This window comes from Barbus barbus, assembly GCF_936440315.1.
Source record: "Barbus barbus genome assembly, chromosome: 7".
Lineage (NCBI taxonomy): Eukaryota > Metazoa > Chordata > Actinopteri > Cypriniformes > Cyprinidae > Barbus > Barbus barbus.
This window is the reverse complement of record NC_136735.1, coordinates 8,743,056-8,762,036: the sequence shown is the minus strand read 5'-3', so window position 1 is coordinate 8,762,036 and position 18,981 is coordinate 8,743,056. Positions and strand designations below refer to the sequence as shown.

Below are 18,981 nucleotides of genomic sequence, written 5' to 3'. Positions count from 1 at the left end.
AGAACAAAGAGGCAATAAAACAAGCAGAATTTGAAAAGAAGCATAAAATAAATGATGTCGTCATAAAACAATACATAAAAAGACAGTTTTAATGTGATTATCTCATAACAAAAGAAAGAAGTTGAAATCTGTTCACTTTAATAAAACTTAACCCGTGGAAGAGTAAAATGCTTGTAGTTGAAGAAATGCTCCAAAAGCTAAAATCTGACAAGTTGCCATTGTGAAAGTACACTGACCTCATAAAGCTCGTTTATGAATGTCAAATTCCATACAGCTAACTTTGGACAATTCTCTTTCTTTTTGTTTTCCCAAAAGTCCACTCACCAGCATGCAATGGATTCGGTTTCCTCTGAGATCAACTGAGGGAGCCTGCAGGAGCCTCCAGTCACGGCCTTTGTTATAGGTTATGTATGTCTTCACCTCATTATTTAGCTTCTTATTAGCCAAGAACATGCCTTTTATTCCTGCCACCTAGGGACAGGAACATAAACAAAGAAAGATAATGAGGAAGAGATAAATCACTAATAATCATTTCCTTCTATAGAAAGAAAAATAAAAACAGCCTGTGATGCATTCATTACTTTGTGACCCTGTGGCACAAACCAGCCAAGTGAACTTCTTAAAAGCTCCGTACATATAGCAGTTCTATTGGAGTGGAATGGGAGTATGTAAGGGAATGAGAAGGTAATCCATGTCCGTCCTGAACAGAAGTGACATCTCTTCAGGGCCAAGAAGCACTAGAGAGGAGGAGAGGCAGCCTGGGATGGGCCTCCAAGGGCACTGACTATTCAATGATTGACGAATATTTCAATCTAGCCGACGGCTGAGATTTTAGCATATGTTACACGGAGGTGGCGACCTCAATCAAGTCACCGGACTCTTCAGCCTATCCAAGGGCCAAATGTGATTTTTATGGGGGTTGCTATCATCAACAGTTTAATTATTTGATCAGGAGATAGCTTGAACCTGCTGGCCTCTGTTGCAATGCGCGGCTGCATGCGCTGTTCCATCCAGAGGTGTATGAATAGAGATCTGGGGTATTCTTCGAGAGACGAGCCGTCTACAACCAAACCCTAATCGCTGGCTTCAGTCCGGTGCCTTTGTACGCAGGCAGAGCTATCAGACCAATTTGTAGTGCTATAAAAACTTGGGAACTAAAAGCACTCCAAAGCCCTGCCTGCTCTCAGATTGTAAGGTATCTTGTCGCATACAGAATGCTGAAAAGGTCAATAGTACATCAGGGATAGGAAACAGTTTGGTTCAGACAGGCTGCAAAATAGGTTTTAGATTCATATCCAGTTGTTTATCTATCTATCTATCTATCTATCTATCTATCTATCTATCTATCTATCTATCTATCTATCTATCTATCTATCTATCTATCTATCTAACAATAGTAATTGAAATACTGAAGAAACAGTTGCATGGTACAAAATCTGTTATCATATTTAACACTGTGTCCCTGGTTTCCCCCTTTAGCGATAGATTTAGATCCACAGAGAGCATTCTGGGTTCCTAACTGCTCCTTGTTTAGATAATCCACTGATAATCATGTAATGAATACCTTAATTAATTAGCACTGCTATTAAATCAATTAGCACTACACCCAATTAGCGCATTCAATTTGATCAGGCTTTTAATACCCAGAGAAATGCGAACATGTAGCAGTGATATTGAATCAGCCCACATCTGTAAAGTGTGGAAAATAAATGACACTGTTGTGTTGTAGAGAGGTACCTCATATAGATCTATCATGACATTTCCCTCTGGTCCCATACTGCTCATGACGTTCTCCAAAGCCAGCGTGTAGTAAATGCCTCCGGCCTCTGACACGTACAGGTTGTAAGTGTCATTCTGGTTCCACTCTTGAACTGCCGCCACAACCCGGTTCTCATCTGTACTGATCACATGCAGATCCTGGGGAAAAAAAGAAAAGATCTCTGCGATTTATTTGACAAAATAATATTCTGCCTCCGGCGTTATCCAAATGTTGGTATAAACATGTCAATAAAGAAGTCTATAAAGCTGACAAGGAGTGTTTTACAATAGTGGGTTATAATTGATGCACTAGGTTGACTGGTGAGTCCCAGCATAGCTTCAGACTTCAGTTTTGTAGTAGAAATTATCTAATAATCATGCAAAAAAAGTGACAGGAAAGTATATAATTTTACTTTCTATTCATCTAAGCATCCTGAAATTAATTCCACAACAAAATTAAGCATCACAACTCCAAATAGGCATATTAGAATGATTTCTGAAAGATCATGTGACACTGAAGACTGGAGTAATGATGCTGAAAATGTCTTGCGTCACAGAAATTTAAATTTTAAAATATATTAAAATAGAAAACTGTTATTTTGAATTGTAATAATATTTCACAAAATTACAGTTTTTCCACAATACTTTTGATCAAGTAAATGTGTCCTTAGAAACTTTTGAATGGTAGTGTATGTGTATGATATTGTCACTGCTGTTGTACAAGATTTTCCCTTTATTTAGCTGTGCATATCTGTATTTAATATTGATACGATGTGCATTTTGTCAATAAAACTGCCACTGAAGTCACTAAACTTCAATTGCCTTTTATTCTCTTGATGAGCCGACTGCATTTGTGCAGTGCGGTTCAAAACTGAGCCATCCAAATGATTTAACAACTTTATTCAGTCTTTTCCAAAAAGAAAAAGTAGGCCGAACTCCAAGCAACTTAAGTGCCTATTAATATTCAAGCATCAAAACACCTTTACCCTTCTCATTTGCATATATCAGAGGAGGGTGACTTTAACCTTTAATGTGATTTTTGCCTCTAATCAAGCGAGATTGAATATGAATGTTGTTGCGGGGACGGCTGGGGACAGCTGGAGAGCAGTGGCGGTTTCACCCCACTGAGCTGAATCCGATTAATAATCAGTATCAGACCCTACTCTCACCTGCCTTGTTTTGCTCACAGCTCCGGCGTACAGCAAATATTCTTATTAGGCTTAAATTGAGCTTGTCAGTTGGGCAAATGCAACAAAACCACATGCTGGCAGTTTGCGAATTTCATCTACCCCAGACCGCGCAAGGGTTGCTGGGTGTGCGCTTAAAGGAGTGCCGAGAGCTTGATTGAATAAAACATGTTTAATTGTCATGTGAGCGCAGCAGATTTTAAGCTTTGAATAATAACACAGCATCCTGAGAGGCGAGGGACCGCGGTAGCATCTGCGTCCCCGAATTCACTCACTCAGAAGTAAGAGCCTGCCAGATGCCGGCGAGAAAAAAAATCGGATTTTGTAAAGGTTTGAAGCTTCAAAGACTAACATCGAGGGAAACGATGATCTGGGTCTGAAATAGCAATGTCTGTTTACTCTGTCACAGCATGGCAGATTCTGACTTCGTGTCGAGCAAGTGTGAATGAGCTGCTACCCTACCTTTGGAAGAGTGTATTTGGGAAGCTTCATGGGTGTAAACACATCTCGCCTGGATGACACGTAGTAGATTGGCCGACCGCCGGTTGACACCTTGGGTAATGGAAGGATCACAAACAGACAGGACAAAGACGCTTTAGAAAGAAATAACATTTTGAGTTCTACCAGGATATTGGTCACATATTAGGGCTTGCATTATACATTGCGATATGATCGGTGCAATTCAATCACGTTATCATAATTGAATCACAGTTGAAACTGTGCCAAATGCATGACACAGACTGGATCTGGAGGATTAATTTCTATCTGTGCTTTAATTATGGCACCTGTTTACACCTGGTATTAAGATTAAGTGCTTAATATGGGTGTAAAGAGGGTCTGCAATATTCAAAAGTATCTAAAAAATTAATGCATCAGCATTGCATCCATCCAGATGTGTACCAGACAGCACACCTGGACTACACTGCAAAATAATTTAAACTTAAAGGTCCTTGCACTTTGAGTCCATCATTTTTGTATGCGTTTTTTTTTTCTTCTTTTTTTTCGTATTCGTCTTCCTTTCCTATCAAAATGCTTGCTACAGATGTGAAAACGTAGAAAATCGAACCTGATCCAAAACATTTTTATGACTGCCAAAAGTTTCAGACGCAGTGTGAATGTGATTGACACACCGTGAGGTAGTATTTTTTATTTTTTTAAATGCAAAAATTTCAGACTCATTGTGCAAAGACCGTAAGTCTGGAATACACTACATACAGTAACTGGTAAAATCAGAACAGATTTAAAACACTAGGCTTCACACACTTGCTGACTTTATAAATAGTTGGAGAGAAAAAATTGCCATCATACACTAAACGACTGAGGATCACAGACTATCAGACATTCATGTCGTTCTGAACACAACAAACTCATGCAGAAGCATGTGCCTTGTTGGTAGAAGACATGTGGCAAATGTAAACAATATGTGTTCTAAAATCAGCTGGGATAATAGTCTGAAGCTAAAAAAAATGGAATCTGCGATTTTCTATGAAATCTGTCAACTCCGCAAATTCTGCAAACTGTCTCTGACGCTGCAATAAGCGTCAACTTTTGGGGAAAAAAAATTGTGTAAATTCCAGCCATTTTTAAAATAAGCTTGTTGGTTGTGTGTGTTTTTAGAAGAGAACAGCCTTCCCATGAAATCATTTTGAAAAGTGCATACATAACTGAATATAATTTAATGAAGATACTTGACTAAAAGATTAAACTTGACTAAAATAATATAATAAGTTTCCATGTTTACACTTAAATTAAAGGATACACTTAGGTATAATAAATTCAAGTATAACTAAGCTGTGGAAAATGCTTAAATATTGATACAATAATTAAACATATCAGTGCAACATCATAAGAAAAAATAATGATTACAGCCATACTAGTCAATGGTTTCCCCGCTATAAATGACTCACCTGGACAAACACATACTCATCTTGGACCACCAGGGAGTTGGGGTCAATGTATCCAGGAAAAGGTTTGCCCTTGTTGGCATCTGTGCAGTTCTGAAGCTTGCATGTGACATAAAGAGCCTCTGCAACAACAATATAACAATATTGAATTTCCAGACAGACAGACAGACAGGCAGACTGATCGATGGGAGATAATATTGATAACTAAAAATTGATCACTGAAAATACTGATAACTGAAAATTGATAACTGAAAATGTTAAATCAAATAATGATATCATTACTTTAAGCCATTCTCTTATGAGAAAACTAAAAATCAAAGTTGCAAATAAAACAAAAATACCACTTTAGGGAAAGAGAAAGTGGTGTGGGGCCAAGTATGGTGACCCATACTCAGAATTTGTGCTCTGCATTTAACCCATCCAAGTGTACACACAGTAGTGAACATACACCCGGAGCAGTGGGCAGCCAATGCTGCGGCGCCCGGGGAGCAGTTGGGGGTTTGGTGCCTTGCTTAAGGGTCTCACCTCAGTCGTGGTATTGAGGGTGGTATTATTCACTCCCCCACCTACAATCCCTGCCGGACCTGAACTCGAACCCACAACCTTTGGGTTACAAGTCCAGCTCTCTATCCATTAGGCCACAACTGCCCCCTTAAGACTTTCTTCTTAAAATTTCAGGTTGAATTCAATGTATTACTTGCCATTAATTTGACATTATTTGTTAAATTTGCTAGCAATTTCTCAGTTAAAACTGTCACAAAAAGTAAACCTTTTTTTTTTCTTAGCACATAACCACACAACGTTTCTCAATATAGGTCAGTTTATGGTACTGTTACTCTCAACACATTTAAATTGTACCAAATCTCTAGTAAATCTCCAGTTAAATCTCTAGTAGCCTGTAAGTTACCAATGAAAATGTTATTGCCTAATTGTCCTTGTATATTAATTCAAACAGTCTAAAAAACCTCTCTCAAATTAATTGTTTTGAGGGACCACATACAGTAGAACTGACACATGTGGCTTCTCTCTCTGTTTGTCAATCATTAGAAATATAGGTTCTACAAAGAAAAGTCAAACTCAATTTGTGCATGTTTCTTCATAAATGTTAATTACCGATGAAAAATACGGAAAGATGGATTTGCTGGTGCAGAACTGTCTGTTTTGCATTTTAATGTGAAGATTGTTTTGAACCCTCTAAATGTTGCCTTGTGCCATGCTTGAATTATTGCTTCTTGAAATGTAATCAAAGCACGTCCAGGGACGCCATTCAGACTTACGGGTTTCTGAGATGCTGGTCTCAAGGTGAATCAGGCCCGGCTCTTTATCAAGGCCCAGTTTAGACCTGGAGAGCCCAAAGGAAATAAAAACAGTGTTTTATAAAATGAGCTTTGGAGAACGAAAATCCTTTGTGTTTCCATACAACAACAGATGGGTCAAAATAAGGGCATTGGCTTTTTTGTGTTGGCAAAAAGATCCGTGTTAGCCTCCCAAAGGAGCAATGCGGGTTAAGTCGAGAAAGTGCCATCAGAACACCCTATCCTGTTAAGCCTCCATTTCCATCTCCATCTATCTGTGCTTTCTGACAGAAGCAAGGAGCATATCCTGACATCATTAAAAGTAAGCCCTTCTCATTTGCTTCCCAAGAACACCCACAGGCAGCGCACACAGCTCTCTCGCTCTTTTTAGTGTGGAAAAAAATCATTGTTGCATGAAATATTTATTTGAGACTGAAAAATCAGAGAGGGCTGCTCCAGAGAGGAACACACAAAGGTAGAGAAGACTATCTCAAGACTTTATCATGACACTTATTGGAAGTATTGACACTTTCACAAATATAGCATCCCTCTGTGTGCTCTGGGATCAGCCTTAATATTTTAAAGGCAGAGTGGCGAATTCAATAAACAGTTACACCCCTTTCGCACACTGTATTTCGAGTTTGACCCGCAATCCACAGAGTGAAGAGATTTATTTTGCAAAAAATATAATTATTGTGAGCTGACTGTAAAAATACCCACATATTATTACACAGCTACTTAAATAAATAAATAAATGGATGGACATGATATTGACTTTATAATCATATAATCATTGCTGTATATTATCTTATAGCTTCCGCTAAGAAAAAAGGACCATTACAATGTACAAAAAAAATAAAAATCACCCGATATATTACAGTAATATTAATATTGATCTCTTCTAAGGTCATTTGCATTACAATAAATAACTTAGACATCACTTGTGTTTGTATGAAACGAGAGAACGAGGCCATGGTGTTATATAAGAAGTACGATAACAATCTGTGGCACGACTGATCAATCAGAATCAAGTATTCATCAAGTTCATCAAGTCATGAACCAACCAGCTATGAGGAGAATCATAACATTAAAAACGCTGATTTGAAGCAAAAACATATTTGAAAACTTGACAAAAAGACAAGGGTACAAGATTTTACTTAACGGCTTTTATGAAGGAAAGAATTACCCATGACAAATAAAAAAAATAATGGAGCAATATAAAACTATTGATTTAAATATGTTGATTACATTTCATGCAAAATATGCATATTATGCACTCAAATACTTACATATTTGTAGTGAATAATAGTAATTTAAAGTGCTAGAGTTATTTTAGTGCAATTGACTATGACTCCTGGAGAATTCTCTGCAGAATCATGGGTAATGTAGTTTTCACCAAGAATTCTGCTGTTGAGCATGAATATGTAAAAAATAAGTTAGATTATTAAAAAATAATAATAATAATAATAAAATAAGGCTGATGACTGATTAATTGCCTTGTAGCTTAGGTCTGTTTGTAAAGGTTTGTAAGTTATCATTCACAGTCAATTCCTGTATGGAGAAAATAAATAGGATTTTAAATTATGGGAACCCAACTGTTGCACTCTAAGCGTACGTTGTGCGTTTAAATTGATCATCATTCTTTTCAGTACCAACACTCTCCCTTTATATTTAGTTTAGGTTTATTATATCGCTTATTTATTAAATATAACATTATTTTCCTGGTATAGTTAACCCATAGCAAACGAGAAGTGCGTTATAATAACCAGGCAAATGCTGGCATATAATGTATATCAGTGCTAATTTAGTTTTACTTGATTCACACCCAAGATTATTACTTATTACCTTACTCACAAGATCAGTTCAATTTCAAAGAAAATTGACTAGGTTTCATTTCAGATCAGTTGTAAAGGTAAATGAGTTCTGACCCATTCAGTTTCACCAAGACTCTAAATCTGTGTGGGTATTAGGCTAGAAACGAGCCACATCATATCTGAGTTGCTTTTGAAGCGCTGACAGATACAAAAGTCCATTTCATCCATTCAAAGCTCCATTTCTTCAATCATCTCATATACTGGCTGCAACCATGGCGGTCTATCTCATCAAAAGGGACAATCTAATTTCACATAGTCAATAGCTACACATTTGTAAGGGTTATATGTCTCATCTCACTTCAGATAATAAGACTCCATATGTGAGAGTTTATTGAGGGGAACTTGTGAGGAAAGATCATTTCCAGCCTAAAAATAACGGTACTCCAGGCTGACTCTCTGATGTCTTCGCTCTGTCCCACTTTAACGGTGCTTATGCAAAAATCTCACACTAAAATATCCTCAAAAAACAAAATCCTGGTACTAAATAACTAGAATTTGGATGGAAAAAGACAGACATGATCAATGAAAAAAACTGACCAACCTAAACTGAGAGTTTAAATTGTAATTGCCACAAATTGAATGCAAGGTGACTCATTGATTCTTGAGACATGGGGCTAAACTTTTTTCCTTCACACTTTTACCTGCATAAACTATGAATATTCTTTTTTTTATTAACACAAATGTAGCATTTATTTACCTTTTTAATAGAATTTACCCATTCGACCATTCAATACATAACTCAACATACTTCATATACTAATATATATATATATATACACACACATATACACACACACACACATATATAGGTCCTACTTTATTAGTTGTCAGCAACAGCAAAAGAAAAGGCTACTTTTAATACAGTACAGGTGTGATATGAAAATATAGTTATTTTGTTAAGGGAAAAACATGGTGACAATTCAATAGATGAAAAGCCGTTTTAAACTGATCCTGCAGTTTCAGTTAATTCATTTATCAATGCCAATGCCAGATGTTTTAAAACATTTAACATCACTTTGCTTTTGAATAGGCCTTTGAATTCCTTTGTGCAAGGTTTTTATTTGTTTTTGTTTTTTTACTTCTGTCATCACTTTTTGTCCCAAATACCAAAGATTCAGTGGAATATATGTTTATAATACTTAAAATAAAAAAAGATAAAAATAAAAAAACTCAATTGATCCATGACCAAAATACCTTTCAGTTCATTCCAGCTTATCCACTTGAGATCAGAGATAAACATAAAATCGAATCGAATTTAGAATTTCTTCCTCAACAGGTCTCTTTAATCACCACAGTCTAGACATCTATTAGCCATCCTGATCAAGTCGAATAAGCTTTCTTAATGACTAAATAATTTGCAACACTGCAAATGCAGACTCCGACTCAGAAACAAGGTCTAATGACAACATTCATTAAAGAGCTTCTAAGCTTTGGACGTAAACCTCGAGGTAGCGTTGGTGGTGGAACACAGTGGGGAAGATCACATCAGGATTCACATCACTTTGGTTTATTATTTTATCAGGCACAGAATGCAGGAGCTCAAATGATTGATGTTCCACACGCAGCAGAAGAAATCACACAGAGCTTACCAGTAGAATCGATTGGGCGCCACCCTTTCGTGAACGAGCTGCCATCGACGGCCAAACTCAACAGAGCTGTAGAGCTGAAGACGAAAAATTGTGTTAGCAAAGAGATTCTATGAAGATTCCTGTCTCTTCTGATGGTATAATATGCTGTTATAATTTACCCTATTCTTATCATTAGCTCTGTTCAAAAACTAGTGAACTGCCTCACTGCCTATGCAGCTGTCTTTCTTCAAAGGCCATATTATGAAATTATGAATCACTACGAAACCTAATTTTGAAATGTTTTACAGCAACTCTATGAACCACACAAATAGCATTTTGCTTTTAGCCTACTGCAGACATGCTAACTTTGAGATTTTTTTTTTTAGTACTACGTTAGCTGCAAGGGTTATTCATTCAAGTGCAGTGAGAGATTTTCAGTTTTTTTTTTTCTTCTTTGGTTCACATCAATTCCACAGACAGCAGCAGGATTTGTAGGCTGCTGTCACTAGGACTTAATGCACATATTTAATATACTGGTACATATCTGATTTTCTCCCAACTGTTTACATTCATTTAAGATATAACCAACTGTGTTTAAGTGAATACTTACCAAAAAGTAGATTTTTTTATGTGATTTGACTATTTTAGTGCAACTAGTTGTGATAATACTTCCTAATATACATTCCTAATATATTTCCTAAAAGTCTTACAAACTTTTTTTTAGTAGGGTACATGTGATGCTGCCTTAAAATTGATCCAAAACAAGGTATCTTAGAAGCCGTCACACATTGGGAACAGAATTCGCATCAGAAGCGTGCCTAAGAAGACTTAAAATGCTACCTACGTAGAGAGCTAACTAGGTTTTGGAACCGAACAAATGAAATTATGAATGACTTTCCAATAAAACACAGAATAAAATGAAATCTTAAAAAGATCATTTCAAAGTTAGTATAATTAAAGTGGAAAACTGGCAATCAGTGAGAGAACTGAGATATTCAATTCACTAAATAGGGCATAAAAATGACTCGCATATATGTTTCTCAGTACGGCAGTAAGCATCCTATTTATGTGCACCATTCTTTGGGAGAAATCATTTTATATAAATGGCAAACATAAATATGGCACACTAATATTTATAGCACTTTAGAATGAAATGTGACATTTGTTAAAGTGTTGAGCAAAAGTTTTCCCAAGATGTGAAACTACACTTGCCTTGCACAAAGCAGCATATTTTTGCCAGGTTTTGCGAGACATTTCTAAAACAGTGGGGGGGTTTCAATGCAGCACTTGTATTTGCATCAGTTAGGAACTGTGATATCACAATCTCATATCCAATATAACATCCTGACTGTGGGTGGATGGAGATCGGTCATATTTAGACACAGACTTATGGGAAACCAACAGAACAAATCAAACTGGATCAAACTAAACCAAATCAGACAGAAGCGAAGAGTATAGAGCTCTGCTGAAAACAACTTCTTAAAGAGGCCTAAACTGGTCTTAGCTGGTTCAAACTGGTCTCCCACCCCAGCCAAATTGCCGCTCAGTTGGTTAAACACCAGCATTGTCTTGTTTCAAATGTTTATTTTTTTCGTTTTTTCTTTCATTTTCAGCAGGAAGGCACAAACGTGTTGAAGGTTACTGAGCTTTTCATTTTAGCTCATTTCCTCTGTTTACTGTCATCATAAAAAAAACCTCAACAAATTCAGGAACCTTGCCAATGACACCACGGCAGCAAAACTGTCAACACTAATACATTATGCATTTATTTGTGGCATAGATTTGGATAGGGTTTAATTGCACTAGTGATTGTTTTCTTTTTATGCTGTTTGCTTTTGAGGCTTTCAGCCGTGGCTAGTCATGCACATTGTGCAAACAGTCAACTATTAGCCATCAATTGGCTGATAATTCTTTTTGATTATGTTCATTTAATTGTAATTTGTTGTCAGTGGCCCTCCTTCAAGGATGAAATCAATGTTTATTTGTCAAAATTGAAGTCAATGCTGTTTAACACCATCACTTGAGACTTGATGCTATCATTATTTGACATATTGCATGCCACTGTGAAAAGATTTGTTGTTTGAATTTGTACTTGTTTTTTACATGCTTGAAAAGAAAATCTAATTTTTGGAATATGCATTTGGGGAAGAAAAACGTGTTATATAATTTAAATCCACATCAAAGTGTAGAAAAACAATCAAATCAATTCAGGGATGGATCTAATCCAAAATTAAAGAGGGAAGGAATTAAAATGATTCATCAGCTGCATCAGGAAAATAAATAAATAAATATAAAACAAATCTTGACTAGTTAAATCATCTTTTAATATGATTAAATCTGATGCTTAAACAATCTTTTTAGAAGAATAAAAAATATTCATAATTTATTAGCCCTAAACCATGAGCTCGAAACCATATAATTAATGATAATTCCTTGCGACTGGGGATCCATAAATTGCCATAATTGCCAACTTTAAGCTCACTGAAATTGTCTCTTTAAGACGTATTTCCTCTTGCATTGATAATTGCTTTCTAAGCACATATTTCGAGCCTAAATACAGATTAGTATCCATTTGCACGCATACTTTCATTATTGTAATGTCTTGCTTTGCAGTTTGTGTCTAGAATGTTCTTTATCAAGAATGAAAATACTATGAATTTGTTTTTCCTTTTTTTTGGTTGTATTTGGCAATAAAACAGCTTGATAATTAGCGAACCGCATGAACGGTGCCTTGCTGAAAGTTTTGTGCCATAATTAGATGCTGTTTGCTATTTTCAGGAAAGCTTTAGCTGAAATGATTCTGCACCTTCTGGTCATGGCCATAGGCGAGGATCCAGTCCTCCTGCTCAGGGTGAAACAGCAGGCTGAGGATGTAGAAGTTGAGGCGATATTTTTGATAGGTGGCGCCTTCATCTGAGCTGATGAGCAAACTGCTCTCCACCTCTGGATCTGTCAGCAGCATGATCTGAAACACAGAAAACAGCTTCTTATTCTCTGCAGTGTCAAATGCCTCAGCTACACTCAAAAAAATTATTCATTGGATGAACTCAATTTAATTGAGGGCAGGATTTCTATCCAATAAATATGTGTAGCCCCAACTCATAAAAAACAAATTTATGAGATGAAATGTAATTGCGTTGGGCCTAATCAATTTGATCAAATATAGTTTAAATGAAATTGATACACTTATGAAGTGATTTTTTTATGCTTGTTGAACTCAAACTACAACATTTAACTGGAAAATAAATTATCAGGTACACAACCTTCTACACTCAAAAAACTTATTTTTACAAGCTTAAGTTTACTTATCTTTTGGCATTAGCTAAATTGTTAGGCAAAGCATAAGTTGTAACCTTACATCAATGGCATGCCAATTTTTTTTTTATTATTAATACAACTTTGCTTCATGTTAGCATCCAAGCACATGCCCTACACTTTACCACAATGGTAACCCCCCAAAACACTAACATACCAGAAACTCTTTTAAATACAAACATAAAAGAGCATTAAACATTAACAAGTCTCTCCATTTTATCATCTAAATAAAAAAATCCTAAAATAATAGGGCTGGGTATTGTGACCAATTCTGCGATTCGATTCTTATTTTTATGGTTTCGATTCGATTTCGATTTCGATTCGATATCGATTAGCTATCAATATTTCATTTAAAATGTTAGTTTTGCAGACATGGGATCCATATTTTGATATAAATGCTGGTAACTGAAACTCTCCTACTTAAGTTTATTACTGAAATACACATCTACATTAATAATAGGGTGCACACAGTTGTTTTTTTTAGTGGAGCAATTCGAAAGATGGTGACACCTTCAGGACGAGAGGTGAATATTCATATCCTCTTACGTGAAGCACGCGCATTAAGAATCGATTCGGGGATTTCCCGAATCGATATCGTTGCGTTAAACTGAAGATCGATTAAAATCGGAGAATCAATATTTTTTACCCAGCCCTATAAAATAACATTTTATTTAAAGATTTACTTATCCAGCCCTGTGCAAAGCATGATGGGAAGGGGAAATCCACTTCCTAGTTACACAAGTAAAATCATGTATGTTCTTTCAAAATGAAAATATTAAGTTGAGCCAAAACACAACTGTTTCAAGTCAGTTTAACACAATGCAATGGTATAAATGGGAAACCTAACATAATGGTGTTAAATGAAAATGATTTTTTTAAAATAAACTGAACAGTGTTGGAGAATCCTTTTTTTTTTTTTTGAGTGTAGTGGACCTCAGGAGCTTCACCTGTGAACTTCTGTCAACAAACAGACATTGTAAAATGTTGACAGACTGCAATAACAACAAGACAGGTGAATATATGAACTGTGGTTATATACAGAGGTTATATACATATACAGAGTTTAACTTGTATTTGTTTTTAAGGAAACATTCCAGGTTCAATACAAGTCAACCACATTTAAAATAAATCAATAAATAAAAACATCAACACTGCATCTCAATTTGTATTTTACATACAAGACAGGAAGCTCATAAATTTGATGAACTCACAAACTGTGTTCATAATTTGCAAGTCTTAATAAACACTTTTAAAGTTGTGGCAGCACGGCTCGTGTTAAATGTGATATCTTCATTTCCAATCCCTGGTTTGCTTGGTCTGATCTCATCATAATCACAGTGGATCACAAACATAAATCTCTTTAACGCTGTCAATCTTGTAACACACTCCAGTGAGTAATTCATTACGGCATGAGCGTGCGCACTTTAACTCACCCTAAAGCGCAGCCAGACCGTTAAATCTATAATTTCCTTAGAGTTTTTTTTTTCCTTTTCTGTTTTAGTGTGCCACTAGTCTTAAATCTGTGCCAATTTCGAAAATAAATAAATATAATCAGCCTCAAATATAATTGAATCAGCGAGGCTGAACCGTTTGGAAACCTTATCATTGACAGAGAGCTGGAGGTGTCGGGTCTAAGGATTGTGTGTCTGAGCTCCATGGATTTCACCATCACTGAATGCTTGAAGTGCTTTAGGCTTGTTTTTTTCCTGTTCCGTTGGGTTTGTAATGCTTTAAACAGACCGGATCTTAACTTTTCTCATAGCAACATTATGGACACAAGTTTTGATTATATTACCAGATCAATAGCCCTATTGCTGATGTGGGTCAATGCAACTTGTTCAAGGACCTGTCCTGTTTCTTTCCAGGCACATAAAACCGTTAATGTCCACTTCGAAATCGGTTTCCTTTTCAATTGCGCTCTTGACACAGCTCTCCAGGGCAATAGTATTATTAAGTAGAGCAGGGCAGCAGAGCTCGCCAGCCTATTCGTCAAACGGGACACGCTAATGCTAGCCATAGTGGCTGGAACCCAGAAGACCAGCTCATCAATCATTACTGCCAAACTCAACCAACATGACTCATATGCCAACCAATCAGCGGTGCTATTTGGGCTGGTCTATTGATGGATACCTTATTTTCGTTTAACATCTGATTGCTGCTATTTTTAAAATACGCTGCATTGTTAAAAAAATTATGATTTTTGGTAAATGAAAAAGATTATTGGAGTACATGAAAATACTATTTTAGTCTTTCTGCTTCACAATTTCAGGTTTAATTCAATGTGTTACTTGAAATTTCTAGTAATAATTTATTTATACCACCAAAATTGCTTCAAAGTATCTCCTACACCACTTGTTTTCTCCACTGTACTGAGATGTTGGAGATTAATTGTATTGGCAGCAAGCTTTCATTGTACCAAGTCTCATCTTTTTGCTGGGTGCTGAAAGTGTGAGACTGATCATGTATATTCATGTAAAACCACCTTAAATAAACACTATAATTGCCTGGAGCACCAAAAATGCCAATCCAGCCAACCAACCAATCAATCAATTAATCAATCAGCCTTTATGCTAAACGTTTCATCTGTTCTCACATAAAGTTATTGTATGGATTACACTTTAAATATTTACCAGTTTTTGCGATCTTCTTCAATACTTTTAAGGTAATTTTGGACAAAATACGCCTGATATTAACATCTGTTACAGCTGCTCTGATTGTAAGTGGACAACACTACACTGATAAAAAAGGTGTGCATGCATGTATGTACTGTATGTAGGTATGTATACATAAATGAATAAATAAATAAATAAACATACAGACAGAGAGACAGACAGATAGATAGATAAAGACAAGATGAAGACAGTTTCTCCATTTTTGAAGTAGACATTAATTACTTCTAGTCACAGGGAAGCATACTGGTCTGTGGAGACCTAAATGCCAGAACTGGACAAACTGGACAAACTTAACTCTCAGGGGGACAAACACCTGCCTGGAGGTGACGTTCTCCCCCCACCTATACACACACAAAGACACAATTATGATAAAACAACAAACAAAAGCGGAACACATCTTCTTCATCTGTGTCACACACTAGGTATGTACATAGTCAATGGCAGACTAAGAGGAGATTCCTACGGTAGATACACCTACAGCTCACCTTTTGGTAGCAGTACAGTCGACTATTTTCTTACAGACCTCAACCCAAATTCCCTCAGAGCGTTCACAGTCAGCCAACTAAACCCACTATCAGACCATAGTAAAATAACCCTCTACTTAACCAGAGCAATGCCCAACCAAGAAACATCTAAACAAACCCAGCTCCACTCACTTGTATAGATGGAAACAAAACAGTAAAGATACATATCTAAGTACAATTGGTCAAACAAAAATGCAAGTACTATAGATCAATTTCTCACCACTCCTTTCCCGTACAACAGTGAAGGTACAAACCTAGCAGTAGACAAGCTGAACAGAATATTTGAGGTCTCAGCAACATTATCAAATTGAAAAACCACAAAAAGAAAAGCAAAAGACCACATGCCACTGAGAAATGGTTTGACAATGACTGCAAAAGACTTAGGAAAGAAGTAAGAATCCTATCAAACCAGAAATACAGAGATGCTGACAATGAGAACATCCGTAATCTCTATCATGAAAAACTTAAACAATATAAGAATACTTTAAGAAAGAAAAAAGAACAAAACAAAAAGTCAACTCAAAGAAATTGAAGAATCCTTAGAATCCAACCACTTCTGGAAACATTGGAATACACTAAACAAATCTCGTCATCAAGAACTAGCCATCCAGAATGGAGATGTTTGGATAAACCACTTCTCCAACCTTTTTAGTAATATGGAAAACAATCAGGAACAAAATGCAATGTACAAAAAACTAAGGGTTTTAGAGTCGACCATCAAAGACTACCAGAACCCTTTAGACTCTCCAATTACACTAGCTGAACTATTAGACAAAATGCAAACCCTGAAAACCCAAAAAGCCTGTGGTGTCGATGGCATCCTAAATGAAATGATAAAATACACGGAGCACAAATTCAAATTAGTCATCCTCAAGCTCTTCAATATCATCCTTAGTTCAGGTATATTCCCCAACATTTGGAACAAAGGCCTAATCACCCCAATCCATAAAAACGGAGACAGATTTGACCCCAATAACTACCGTGGCATATGTGTAAACAGCAACCTAGGTAAACTTTTCTGCAACATCCTAAACAGCAGACTAGCCCATATTCTTAGAGACAGAAATGTCCTGAGCAAGTGTCAAATTGGCTTCCACCCAAAATATTGCACATCAGACCATATATACACTCTCCATACCTTAATTGATAAGCAAATCAACCAAAACAAAAGCAAAATTTTCTCATGCTTTATTGACTTCAAAAAAGCTTTTGACTTCATTTGGCATGTCGGTCTTTTTCTTCATTTAATCCAGTGCGGCATCGGAGGAAAAACATATGACATCATCAAATCAATGTACAAAAACAACAAAATTGTTGTTAAGATTGGTAACAAACACACAGAATTCCTCCCTCGGTGTCGTGGAGTGAGACAGGGCTGCAGCTTTAGTCCTACACTGTTCAATATATACAGCCAGGGCTCTGGATCAGTCTGCAGCACCCGGTCTTACTCTACTAGACACTGAAGTCAAATGCCTCCTGTTTGCTGATGATCTGGTGCTGCTGTCTCCCACTAAAGAGGGTCTACAGCAGCATCTAGACCTCCTGCACAGCTTCTGTCAGTCATGGGCCCTGTCAGTTAACCCCAAAAAGACAAAAATAATGATTTTCCGAAAAAGACCCAGCAACCAAGATCAACATCATAGTTTTAAATTAGACAACATGCTCCTTGAGCACACGCAGAACTACACTTATCTTGGCATAAATATTAACAACACAGGGAATTTTAACAAAGCTGTGAACGACCTGAGAGACAAGGCACGGAGAGCTTTTTACACTACTAAGAGAAATATCAAAATTGACATCCCAATCAGAATCTGGATAAAAATAATCAAATCAGTAATAGAACCCATCGCACTCTACGGGTGTGAAGTCTGGGGCCCACTCACAAACCAAGAGTTCACTAAATGGGACAAACACCCAATAGAGACTCTGCAGACCGAACTATGCAAAGTTTTGCTCCGAGTACAGCGCAAAACCCCAAATAATGCATGCAGAGCAGAATCAGGATTATACCCACTTATAATCACAATTAAAAAAGGGCCATTAAATTCCATGCCCACCTTAAAAATAGTGATAAACAGACCCTCCATCACAAAACCCTAAACTACCAAGAGCTGACACAAGAAAGAAACACCCTCAGCCAATTAGTCTTAGAGCTGACCACACAAACCACAACATGTCTGACTGAGAATAAAAACTTAGCCAGACCAAACCAAATAATTCAAACACAAAAAGAAAAATACCTAAAACATTGGAGAGATGCAACAACCCAACAAAGTAAATTTGAATGATATTTGGCCATAAATAGGGATTATGAATTGGCAGGATACCTGAGTACAGTGAGTGACCCTAAACTGAGAAAAGTCCTGAGCATGTACCGACTCAGTCAACAAAATCTCACCATAGAGACCGGCAGACACAGACAGACCTGGCTACCAAAAGATGACCGTGTTCCCACTGCACAGGAAATGAAGTGGAAACAGAACTGCACTTCCTGACATCCTGCCCTAAATATGCACAAATTAGGGACACTTTCTACCCCATTTCACAACTCACCACAAAGACTTCCATCAGAAACCAAACATGGACAAACTCCCATACCTGCTAGGAGAAAGCCCAGCAAGCTCAAACCTGGCCGCCAGGTATGTGAGGTTCTGTCACGACGAAAGAGACTCCAGCGGGACAGAACTACCAACACACTCACTATATGCCTAGAAGCACTTCTATATACTTTTTTTTTTCTTCATTATTATTTTATGGCAATGTAAAGATTTCTTTCACCATGCGGACAGACGGATGGATGGATGATTTATGCTGCTGTAACTTAATTTAGTTGGATTAAATAAAATTTCTGAATTTAATTAAAGTTTTAGGATATGGTCAC

General features: G+C 36.7%; 1 protein-coding gene across 1 annotated transcript in view; it reads right to left on the bottom strand.

Moving 5' to 3' along the window:
- LOC306872575 (VPS10 domain-containing receptor SorCS1-like) overlaps window positions 1-18,981 on the bottom strand; it is a gene marked incomplete at both ends in the record, with an annotated part of 176,784 nt that overhangs the window by 38,421 nt on the left and 119,382 nt on the right. The window contains 7 exons of the mRNA XM_079421187.1: window positions 325-471; window positions 1,738-1,917; window positions 3,408-3,497; window positions 4,853-4,971; window positions 6,127-6,191; window positions 9,608-9,681; window positions 12,393-12,551. Coding sequence (XP_079277313.1) covers window positions 325-471; window positions 1,738-1,917; window positions 3,408-3,497; window positions 4,853-4,971; window positions 6,127-6,191; window positions 9,608-9,681; window positions 12,393-12,551 — 834 coding nt within the window. The remainder of the gene's footprint in view (window positions 1-324; window positions 472-1,737; window positions 1,918-3,407; window positions 3,498-4,852; window positions 4,972-6,126; window positions 6,192-9,607; window positions 9,682-12,392; window positions 12,552-18,981) is intronic.